Below are 12,950 nucleotides of genomic sequence, written 5' to 3'. Positions count from 1 at the left end.
CTAGTAAGTTCTTACTGAACAATTTGATTCATCTAGAAATAACATGATTAATACAGCCCTGGAGTAATAATTTTAACTATTTCATTTTTTAGATTATTCTAGAATAATAAAACTGATACAATTTGTTCAGTTTTATTCTTACATTCCTAACACAATACTTTCTCTATTAAAATATTTTAAAAACATTTAATTTGGTAAAATCCACATAAGCAAAAATAAAATTCATTAATGAAACCGAAATTTTAAAACAGAAATGTCATCACAAGGACTCATATATTTAGCCATGATAGAGATATAATAATATATCTAATAATACTCTTTGACACTTAATAATACATGGTACACATGTCAAGATACAATCAATGTTCCAGGATATCATTTTGTCAACTTTTGCCAATAATGTTCATTAGTACTATTGTCTAAAATTATGAACCTCCCAGGCTGAAAAAAGAAAGCTTTGGACACCATTGTGAAAATATTGCATACATATAAGAGAAAAGAAGTGTGAATTCTAGAGATACTGACATGTACAGCAGCAGTTGAGATGAGTGAAAGATATACATATGCCAGTGGAGCCTTTCAAGTACCTGCATAAACAGACAGTATGTAGGCACTTAGTAGAATTGCTGCTATTATCTAGACAAGATCCAATTCTAAGTAAGATGCTGAAATTCAAAGTGACAAAGACTTCTAGTTAACCTCTAAATAATGATCAAGATAATGACAAAAACACGATCTACCACAGAATGGGAAGACAAAGGAGTTTTTTTTTTTTTTTTTTTTTTTTGAGACGGAGTTTCGCTCTTGTTACCCAGGCTGGAGTGCAATGGCGCGATCTCGGCTCACCGCAACCTCCGCCTCCTGGGTTCAGGCAATTCTCCTGCCTCAGCTTCCCGAGTAGCTGGGATTACAGGCACGCGCCACCATGCCCAGCTAATTTTTTTGTATTTTTAGTAGAGACGGGGTTTCACCATGTTGACCAGGATGGTCTCGATCTCTTGAGACAAAGGAGTTTTGATCATCTGTTTAGGATTGCCTTCTGGAAACTTTCAAAGACAGTACACAACTCTCAAACCAAAAGAACTTGAGAACTTTAATGTAAATAGGACAAATGTGAAATGGGTCAGTTAAGTCATTTTTGATATATCAATCAAACATATAGTAAGAGAACTATATCACTCAATTAAAGAAATTTTCACTAAGTATTATTTTTCACATACTCAGCTGGCAGCTATTGGAAGTAATTCATTAAAATTATTCAAGCTGAAATATTTACATTATTTTCTTGAGACCAAAATTTATTCATTATAATTTGAAAAGTCATTTTATTTTTTCGTAATTAAAATGCATCCATGATATGATGTAATTCAGCAGTGATAAATTGAATGACTAGATAAAAGCAGAAATGTAATAAATACTATAGATTATAAATACATATGTAAAATGTGATACGGAAAGGAACAAGTGAATAGAGTAAACATAGAAGATTTATACAAAGCAGCAATATTATAATTTAAGCTTTACAAAGACAATTTTTTTCTTTGAAAAAATGATTAATGTTTTGCATTGTCCCATTGATAAACACAGAAAAATAACATGGACAATTAATAATGTATATGTTAAAAAGAAATATTATTTTTAAAAACCCTCTTTGCTATATTTAGTTTCAAAAATAAGTCTGCAAATAATCTTATTTGACTAAAAATGACAAGGTCAGTAACATCTAGAAAAGTGTCAATGAAGATTAAAGATAACAAAGATTTATTTTTTGCTTTGTCTTTCATTGTATTTTTAGCATGAGAATTGCTGTGATATAACATCTGCCTCTTGCTAACTGTGCACATTACTTTGTTTTTGTTCATTTTTCCTTTAGCCTAATTTTGGAATGCCAATAGAACTTACTCCTTAAAAAACTTGTTTGTTGATATATAATATTTGTACATATTTTGGGGGTATATGTGATATTTTGATACCTCTATACAATGTGTAATGGTCACATCAGGGTAATTGGAAACTCACTCTTTTTCACATCCTGACTTCTAGAAGACCATTCTTACCCTACTTTTGTTTAAATGTTTAGGTTTTTTCTTTTTGATTTGCTCTTAAATGATGTATTTTTCTCTTTTGTAATATGTCAGCAGTTTTCATTCTTATTCTTTTTTTCGTCTGAAATTTCATTGCAGTGTTGACATAATAGAGTTACATGATTTTTCTATGTCTGTATACACAGTGATAATTCATTTAGATTTCTACATCTCTTTATTTTTAACATATGACATTATGCATTGCTGAACTAAGATAAACATTTAAGAAAAGTCGTTACTCAGCTACAAAAACATGTTAATAGTTTTATAGTGTTTAGCTTTCCTTTCTAACTATAGTGTACTAATAGTACAAATCATAGCAAGCCTTATCCATAGCTCTACAAAATGAATTTCTCAGTGTGCTAAGATCACAAAAGTATGAATTATTTTACTGTAACTATAGAGTTCATTAGAAATAAATCCTTATCTATAAGTTTGCTGTTATATAGTATACTCAGCTATAATTTTGGAATTACTGCTTCAATCTCAATTTTCATATTATATGTATATATTAAGAATAATCCAATTGGATTTTTTAAATGAGGAAATGCATATTTCATTTAAACTTTTCTCTGCATCACCAGATGACCATGGCTTTGGTTTCTCAGCAAATTCTCTTGAACAACACTGTGGAAATGATTTATCCAAGTACCAAATTAACTTGTATATCTTATTTTCTATTTTTAGTTTCATGGGAAGTTTCTGAAATAATAAATTGCATTTAAAATGTTACATTGAACTCCAACTATAAGATGAAACAAATGGTCTAATCTCCTTGAAGGTCAAGTTATAAATTATTCTTATGATGAAGCAAGTTGCAGATGGTTCATGAGCAAAATCTCAAACATGGGCTTCTTGATGAAGGCACATAGATGCCCTTTAGTTGCACTGCAGTAACAAATATGGACTCTGAGTTATAACAGCAGGTTTCAGGTATTCACAGTAATTGCAGCAGCTACACCATAACTGATTTAAATGTGTGTCATTAGTTATTTAGAGCCACATTTTACAGTCAATTATTAATGCCTTCCAGAAATTACCATGAGATAGTCATAACTTTTGTGCTTGTTATGGCACGGTCTCATTACTAATAGCCGGAGCCCACGAAGGGTAAGTGTAGAGGTCAAACATGGGTACAATCCATGTAGATATGCCAAGCATAACCACAGCAACACCAACAATATTCACACCAAGTCCAGCTTTAACCTTGAACAGGAAAGAGCATAAATGTCAGTGTCCCAAAAGAAAGCCTACAGGAGAATTAGAATCCTGTTGTAGCAAGTATATGCCAGATTTACATGCATCCTAAATGACTAGTATAAATTGTCATTTCTTAAATTTAGGAGTTCTTTTTTTTAAATTTTTTAAAATTGTACTTTAGGTTCTGGGGTATATGTGCAGATCATGAAGGATTATTGCATAGGTACATACATGGCAGTGTGGTTTGCTGTCTCCATCCCCCTGTCACCTATATCTGGCATTTCTCCCCATGTGATCCCTCTCCAACCCCCCACCCCTCGCTTTCCCTCCCCTAGGCCCCCCAACAGACCCCATTGTGTGATGCTCTCCTCCCTGTGTCTGTGTGTTCTCATTGTTCAACACCCGCCTATGAGTGAGAACACTTGGTTTGATTTCTGTTCTTGTGTCAGTTTGCTGAGAATTATGGTTTCCAGATTCATCCATGTCCCTACAAAGGACACAAACTCATCATTTTTTATGGCTGCATAGTATTCCTTCTCCATTCATAGCAAGAGAAAATCTGTCCCCAACTAAACACCATTGAGTTGGAGAGTCTCAGAGAAGTTCCTCTTAGGAATATACCTAAGTAATTCTGATTAGAGAAAAATATGCTTAGAAATCTGCTATTTCATATTAAATCAGAATTTCAGTTTTGTGGTTCTATATTTCAATGAATAAGACTCAGGACACCATATGACAACTGTATTTTTTATATTCACTCAACATAATTATTAATTTAACCTTCAATATTTTCTTATTGAGATTTTACACCATGTCTATTATCTTTCTTAGAGTTCTCCTGGTTTTAGCTCTTATATCATTATTTTACAGTCCACTAAACAATCTCAAAGTTGCTTTCTATTTATTAAAATAAAAATTGGCAAACTATTGCCCTTGATTTGTTTTGGTAAATAAAGCTTTATTGGACCACAACTATGCTTATTTGTTTGCATACTTTCTTTGCTTTCATAATACAATGGCAGAGTTGAGTAGCTGTGACAGAGAACATAGGGCCCCATGGAGCCTCAAATACCATCTGGGCTTTTACAGAGAAAGTTTGCTTACTCCTGCATTCTCATTAAAACATGGAGCCCCGAAGCAAAAGGGGAATACCTGGAAAGAATGATAAAAGAGACCCTATTCCCTGTCCATGCAAGCCAGCTACTCATTCATCCCAGAATCCTGTTTTTATCCTTTTCAATACACATATATCAGGCATTGCTTATATTATGAAATGAACATTATGTCATTTCTGTGTAGAGGCATTTCTGGAATATTTATGTTGTAAGGACTTAGGAACAGCAGTCTGTGTGAGAGAAAGGGAGCTGGGACTTACCTTACTGTATTTGCATAGGAAGCTCACTGAATTTACTTTGGCTACATTTACATTTGGGTTGGTTTGGAAATTGGTGTGAAGATTTGGAAACTACCAGAATATTCTCAAGCCAGTTCTTAACTACCAGTACTTTTGTATTTGGCAAAAATGTGCATCAGTTAAATTCTTCATTATTGTTTGCTTGTGTTTTCATGTTAGGTCCTGGTATTGAAATCAAAACAAGAAAGATACTTTTTCATCAGTCAGGCACTGACCCCGTGTCTCATTCAGAGGAAATGTTGGTTGCATAAATGTTTGTGATAGCAAATAACAGTGTTGTTTTGATGCCCGGATTTCTTTAACCCGATTTCTTCCTTTTGCGTAGATCAGTTTGGATCCTAGTGTTGACCTGTAAGTGTAAGCTGTTGTGTGGAGCATGTTCAGTGCTCTTTTCCTTCTTCCAAAGCATTACTGATGCATTCAACATCTCTCTGTTTGTGACCATAACTTATAATGGTCTGATTATCACTCTTAAAAACAATTCTATGATTAGTCATGCACACACCTTCATAAACAGAACTCAGGCCATGCTTTTTCTGGTGGTTGATTGGTGTATAAAAGGGAAGATATGTCAAGATACAGCACACATCAAGATGTGTATTGGATCTGATAGTGTTTTTTCAGCTAACTTACCATGTCAATGACTTTCAGATGACCATATGAAAAGACAATAGCATTGGGTGGATTTGCTACTGGTAGGAGGAATGCAAATGAAGTACACAGAGTGGAAGGTATCAGAATAAAAAGAGGGTTCACGTGAATGGCTTCAGCCTATTGTAACAGATAAAAAAAGAGTAAGTAAAATTTTGAGGGTAGACATCAAACAAAACAAATGAACAAATGTATTATAATAAAGCTTCCCAGAAGCAGGTTGGAACCTAATGACATAACATTATACATAGTAACACAGTTATAAATTGAAGAATAGTATTAAGAAAATGTCTCATCCTCTTGTTGTTTATACAATTATTGATACCCACTTAAACATTACAGTTTAGTTCATTTAGAAAATAAAATATTATTTATTCCAGAAACTAAATAAAAACAGCATTACTTATCTATTGCTAGGTGCTGTGCTAAATGTTTTTATATATGTATATATTCATATATTTACACATAATATAGTTTAATATAATGTCATATATTTATACATATTGAATTTTTACAATGATCTCATGAGATGGTTGCTATATCCTCAAATAACATGAAGAAACTGAGGCCCAGAGAGGCTAAAGGTCGCTTGTCCAAGCATGCAGCTGGTGAGCAACAGAGCTCACATAGGTTCTCAAGTCCCTGTAGCTCTAGTGCTTCTCATTACACTGCTAACTACTGCGTCTGTGATACAGGCAATTTAAGATTTGCTTAGGGATCATCACATAGGAAGAGTTACTACTGTTCTTAAATCAACATAATTTTCTAACTCTTCCATGTTGAGAAATTTTTAAAAAAAGGAAAAAATAACACAAAATGATATTGAACCAATACACACAGCCTGCAATTTTTTCTACTTTCAATCAGCAGCTTAAGAACACCAACATATGCCCCATGAACTTGTAGCAGCACAATTTCAGAAAGACAGTCCTTCTTAATTGAAAGTGCTTTCCTTTCACCAAACCCATCCATCACAATAAGAAAAACATTTTACTTAAAGCTAACTGTTTCTTGTAATTGCTACGTAGATGGAGAAAAGAAGAAAAGGCATTCTTTCCCTCTCTCTCTTAGTAAACCCACTTACTTTTTAAAAATTCTTCCCTGGGCAGTAGAAAACTCTGTCTAAGATATTTAAGCCTGAAGCCTGAAGTGTGAGCCTAGTTTTTCATTCATTTGCAAATCACTTACATGAACCACTTCTTAGAAATTTAGGAACAATGTTCAGGAGGCAGAAGTGTCAGTGGTTAAAGATCTAAACACTGAAGTTACCAGCAAATGCTAAATTCTAAGTCTTATTTCTAAAATGAATCTAGTCTGACTCTCTTATTTATAAAGGAAAAAGCTGGACTGAGAAAAAGTAAGTCGTTCACTTAAGATCATGCTGCTTGGACATGAAAACTTAAAAATAGTTATCTAGAATGAAGGTCCCCTAAAAGCATTAATACAAATAAAGACCACCCTATAAGTTACTTACAGGAGGCCCATTTAGACCAAAAAATATTCCATACCACAACATGAGAACCAGCATTCCAAAGCAGAACACTGTTCTTAATGAAGAGTAAAAAATGGGATAAATAGATACTCACCAATGGAGATAATATTGGGAGAAGGAGCGTAATGGTAGCTGCATTGCTGGCTACCTCAGTTAAAGATGTAACCATCAAAGAAGATATCAGAATTATTAGCCATACTGGTAATGAACCCAGAGGAGATAGTTTATTTCCTATCCACTTAGATAATCCAGATTCCTAAAAAGCAAATTGGTAATATTTGTTACTCATGAATAATTCTTTGTAATCAGACACAGTAAAATCCGTAAAAACCATTATATCCTTTGAAAACTCACTTTCTAAAATACAATTTTAATCTCTCATTTTTCTGTGGTTTGGTAGGTCTGGGTGGTTTTGGTAGGGAGGAGCTATTGATTAGTCTTACTTTAACACTATCAACATGGTTTAGGAAGTTTGAAATGTATTCCTACTTTTTTTCAATTATAGTTTAATTTTATCTAATTTATATATGTGGATATTTTAATAGATCATGTAGTAGTATTCGGGCCTTTAAGCAAAGAGTAGCCCTTCTGATTTACCTCTCTCTATTCCTAAGTTATATTCTGCAGAGGCAGCAACTGCAATCTTTATTAGCCACTTACAGCTAGCTGTATTTAGGTATTTATAGTTACCTTTTAAAATAATATTCTATGATTTTTTTGCTTAATTTTAAAATTTAGACATTATTTACTGACTTTCTAAAATGTTACGTGAGAATTCAGTTCTCTTACATCACCCACCATATATACATTTCTTGTTTCTTCATCCTCCCATACTCACATTAACATTTTTGGTTAAGTCAATACTTAATGTTTACCACTATGATTAAATAAATATTGTTCATAGCTAAACCACTTAGCATACTATCAGTACGTTTACTCTCCCTTCCCCACAAGAAATAATTGTCTCATTCTTTTAGTTTTCTAAGTATCTATTACTAATTCATCGGATTCTCCAGTAAAACTGGAAAACTCCCCACAAATAGATGAACATATCAGGTAATTGATGTCTTCTCATGTTCCCTCAGCAGTATCTATTCTGGAATATTTCCTCCTCCTGCTGCATTTGGCTCCTGCTCCGTTTAAATGTACTCAACTGTTGTTGTTCCGGGACCTCTCTTTGCGATCATATTATGATGTTCCTTCTCCTCCCCACTTTGTGGGAATCATTTTTTATTTACTCTTTCGCATTGGGGGAGCACTGTCTTCTATAAGTTCCTGAGAATTGGTATAAGAGTCTTTGCATGCCTGAAAACCTTTTAATTTTCTTTTCCCACCGTTCTCATTGTTTTGCATTTGTAGGATTCTAGGTTCAAAATAATTATAACTCCACACTTTCAAGCCATTACTCCATTTCCTGTGGTTTCGGTTGGATTCTTTAGAAGCCTGATCACATTCTGCTCTTTGATTCATTATACATAATGCAGAAAAACCTGCTACACTCAAATTAGCAAGTGTGTTGTTCTGTGCTTCTCCCCAACATAGAAGGGAAAATCCTCCTTTTGTGAAATTTCAATGGCTATTGTATGTATGAATCTTTATGATAACTAGGAGTGGCATGAGAAATACTCTAATTACAAGCCATATACCCTCAGATCAAAAGCTGGAACAGATATTCCCAGATGTGAGTAGCAAATATCATGTGTGGTTTTGGCTTGTATTTTTATTTGCTTGTTTTTGCTTATGACTTTTATGTAGAAAAAGATTATCCACCATTTTAGTCCCATTGACACAAATTAATACTAGCATATTATTTAAGAACAGGTTTTATCTATGTCTAATTATATGTGGAAATGATTATACTATATATTGTCTCCCCTACCTGTACGTCATTGAAATTGTATCTTCATCCCACGGTTCCAAAATTCTACATAAAGTGCTTTGGTTTTGGGTACTCAGTAACTCTCTCAGTCAAGAATCTCAAAGTGTCTAGTTCTAACAAATTTCTTGGGTTATTTTGTGGAAATGTTCTTCCTATTTTTTTCTCTCTTTCTGAAATACCTATTAGTTGACTGTTGAACATTTTGGATTGATGTTATAATCTTCTTATCTTTTTGTGAGTCAGTGTCTTATTGGCTCAATTTTTTGACAAAGTAAATCTCAATTTTCTATCAGAGAGGATAGAAAACAACAGCAGGACTTGGGAAAGTATCTCGGAGGCCCGTAGATCCTTATACACTTTTCAAACCATCCTCCATATTCAGCTCTGGCTTTTACTCTCTAGCTTTCAGAGTTATCTGCTGCCTCTGATTCCTGAGGTATGCCAGGATGCTATGGATATGCTTGTTTCTTGTTGATTCTTCCTTTTGCCAGCCTATATATTTCGTATTTCACTACTTTTTTACTTGTACAAAGTCAGTTCCTCTCAAATATCCTCTTTCCATCTTGTAATGTGATCAACATTTCTTGCCTCCTCTTGTCCCTGTCATATAGTCTGTCTTTATAGGTTGGCATGTTTTTGTTATTGCAATTTTAGCAGAGATCTGAAATAAGAAATCCTGCATGTTTAACCTAGGAGAAAAATTTTAGGAATATATGAAGATGGAAGAGGAGATATTCACTGATAAGAATTTGTGAGTGTCCATCTGCTCATGAGAGATAAATCATGTTAAAACTGAGTGCATTTAAGAGAAAGATAATTGCAATCAGGTGAATTCCATAGTTGTTGCTGTCTCATTGTTCTGTTCTAACTAGAAAGGTTATCTGGTTCTGGACATTTGCCAGGAAGAAAAGTTTTAAAAATTAATTGTCTCCAAATTTTTTACAATCCAGTTTTTAGGGGCATATTTGTTCTTAGCCATACTGTTGTAGCCCATGGCTTCAATCTGGCCACTAAGAGGTGGAGTTATTCTGGGTATCCTGTAGACATTTGGTTCTGTGTATTGAGATTTTTAATAGCAAACTAGACCTCACTGTATAGGTTCCCTAATTCTTCTACTGAGAGACCCTTGTGCATCAGACTGAGTCCACACCTTTTCATTTCCTCAGACTTTGTATGCTAGGATCTGGCTGATGTTTTCAAAATCACATTGAGTGTCTAGGGTCCAATGCAGAGACATAATTCTGTGTAGAAAAATTGCCAGTAAAGTTAGAAGCAAAGAACTATCTTCCTATAAGTTATCAAGAAGAGAAGAGACAGTGATTTGTCTTGAGTAGTATAGAAATTTAACCTCTTGGAAGCCAAAGGGCTGAACATGACACCTCTCTCAACATTCTGTTCAATTTGATGACCGAGGAAGGAAATGGAACAGCCATAAGCTTTGAATATTTCAAATAAGTCTATGAAAACCAGAAATGAGTGTTTTTAAATTAATCTAGAAGTAATTAATTTTCATGGAATTCTAGGGGAAGACAATTTTCTTCCAATAACTCTACAAAGACCAGGGCAATTACAAGAGATGAGGGCCTCCCCAAACTGCTGCTTTAGATCAGCTGGATAGATAGAGCAAAGAAGTTGTCAACCAACATCTCATGATGTTCATATTTTTTTCCTAAGACTAGACATAATATAATGTTATAAATGGTTATGTGAAATTTTCTCCAGACTTTTTCAATAAACATTTACTAAGTAACTTTAATGCAAATATTATTTCTCATTCTCTTTTCTTGACAGCAATAGCATCATGATATACTGAAGTCCAAGGGCTACTCAAATTCATCATGAAATGAGGTGAAGCCATACGCAAACAAAAAGTTTATTTCACTAGGAGACACTTTACATATTTTCATATATACATTTTTTTCCTTACTAGTCTTCTAATACTATTTCATGAACTAAAATTTTTAATCTTTTTTTTGTATTATTTCTTTTGACATTCTGGAACACCATAAAAGCTATGTTTCATGCTTGCAGCCTGTAACATTTCTTGAACTCTGACTCACCTCATTTGTGTGGTATATTCGCTACATAGCTAGCAAAATTTGCAACATTAAAATGACAGAGTGAAATGGAATATACCCAAAGATTGAATGTCTCCGTGCTCTTCTTTTGAACAGTCTAATTGTTAGATATCTTACCTCACAACCATCTGCCAGGGCAAACCCTCCACCAAAAAGAATGGCTATATCCCAGGGCATGAATGACTGGAATTCTTTCCAAGTAATCAGTGGAGAGTAATCAAAGGCAACTGCAAGACAAAAACCCTAGAGTTACACATTGCTTAAAGTATTACAATATAACATTTGCTTCAGCATCCTAAATAGCCATTTTACAGGAAGTTTGTGATATTCCTATATTGTTTTTGAAGATGGGACTTAATCTGGAGTTTGAGTGATTTCCACCTGGATGAGGTGGAACATTATACTATATATTTAAAAAAACAACTCTATAACTTAGAAAAATCCTTTGGATAATATCATAGAACATATTTCAATAAATTATAACATTGTTACTTTTAATGGTACTCATTCATTCATTCCACTAACATCTTACCCAACTGTGAATAGCACAGTGCATTAGACTACAATAATCTTTGCTATGCAAAATGTTGATAATATTTCATTGGTTCCAAGAGCATCTTGTAGCATTTTAATTATTATCCATTAATATTTATTTGAACATTTTTATTTTTTAAGTCATAAGAAGCATCATGATAGATTCACCAAGATTTCAGTTTAAAAATAATTCAAGATTCGGATTAAATAAAGTCTTATTTGTGAGATCCTTACAGTGCTTATAATATGATTATCATAAAGATTTCTCTTTATATTTGCCTTCTGATCTCTCCATTGCTTTGTTGATAAATAAGTTCATTTGAGGACATATTCTGCCCATTAATATGTGTATAACAGGCAGCCTTCTAGATGGAAAGATTTTAAGTTTACTGATAAGTTTCTTTCCTATCACTTTCCCCCAAATTCAAACCAAATCCTTCCTCATTGAAGACTGAAATTATATCATCAAGTTTCTTACTTAGATTAAGGTCATATATCTTGTTAAAGTGTAAACATCTCTAAAATGCATTTCTTATTTAAAATTTAACGTATTATGTGTTATTTGTCATTTTTAAGCCTTGTATGAATGAGTTTAGCAGAGAGAACTGGTTTTGAAGAGGGAGGGGAGAGAGAAAGGTGGATAGGAGCAAATCTCTTTCTAAGGGAGGGGATTCAGATGTGGAAACCAGGGAAGCTAAGCCAAACATGGATTCTTCAGTACCTGCCACTGCCAGACCTTAAGGCTTTGACTGCAATGATCAGAGTCCTCATGGTCTCATAGGAATCAGTGCTCCTTACTGCATCAACTCCTTAACACACATTGAGATATTCTACTCTCAAGTGAAAAACAAAAGACATTTATTTCTATGCTGTGCTGGTCACATATGTCCTGGAAATCTGATACATTAGTCATTTATGGATTCTGACTCAAGAGTCAGGTGGGCCAACACAACTACGTAAATCCCACTTTTATCCCCGTAAGAACAAACAAAACCACAAGTCTACTATTTTATTTCCAGACAATTAAAAATTATTTGTCCCACATTGGCAAGATGGGAATCTGATTATTCAAAACATGCTGTGTTATAAAGCAAAGACACGGATGAATCCTGTGTTTAAAAAGTGTGTGTGTGTGTTGAGAGGGTGGCATGCTCAGGCAAATGTGCACAGTTCCTTGTCCATGTGTTGTAAATACAATAAATGCTGTCACAGAAAACCTTTCATTTTTATTTTTGTTTTTATTTTTATTTTTAGAGACTAAGTCTCGCTCTGTTGCCCAGGGCAGTGGCACAATCATAGCTCACTGCTGCCTCCAACTCCTAGGCTCAAGTGATCCTCCTGCATTAGCCTCCAGAGTAGCTAGGATTACAGGTGTGTGCCACCACACCTGGCTAACTTTTTAATTTTTTGATAGAGCTGGGGTCTCACCACGCTGCCTGGGTTTGTTTCAAACTACTGGCCTCAAGTGAGCCTCCTGCCTCAGTCTCCCAAAGTGCTGTGATTGCAGGCATGAGCCACCACACCTGGCCCTTTCATTGCAATTGGGATCCTAGATTATGGCTATGTGAGGCTGATTTAACTTTTGCTCCAGGACTACTTTGAGAATGTAAATACTCTT

General features: G+C 34.2%; 1 protein-coding gene across 1 annotated transcript in view; it reads right to left on the bottom strand.

Annotated features, from left to right (window-relative positions):
• Positions 1-1,069: 1,069 nt before the first annotated feature.
• SLC13A1 (solute carrier family 13 member 1) overlaps positions 1,070-12,950 on the bottom strand; it is a 97,706-nt gene continuing 85,825 nt past the window's right edge. The window contains exons 12-15 of the mRNA XM_012474117.2: positions 10,916-11,025; positions 6,936-7,097; positions 5,332-5,469; positions 1,070-3,290 (exon numbers count right to left, since the gene is read on the bottom strand). Coding sequence (XP_012329540.2) covers positions 3,153-3,290; positions 5,332-5,469; positions 6,936-7,097; positions 10,916-11,025 — 548 coding nt within the window. The 3' untranslated portion in view covers positions 1,070-3,152. The remainder of the gene's footprint in view (positions 3,291-5,331; positions 5,470-6,935; positions 7,098-10,915; positions 11,026-12,950) is intronic.

Source organism: Aotus nancymaae, unplaced genomic scaffold, assembly GCF_030222135.1.
Source record: "Aotus nancymaae isolate 86718 unplaced genomic scaffold, 86718_ANA_hifiasm-v0.15.2.pri h1tg000002l, whole genome shotgun sequence".
NCBI lineage: Eukaryota > Metazoa > Chordata > Mammalia > Primates > Aotidae > Aotus > Aotus nancymaae.
Note: the sequence above shows the minus strand (reverse complement) of the source record. Positions and strands in the feature narration are given on the sequence as shown.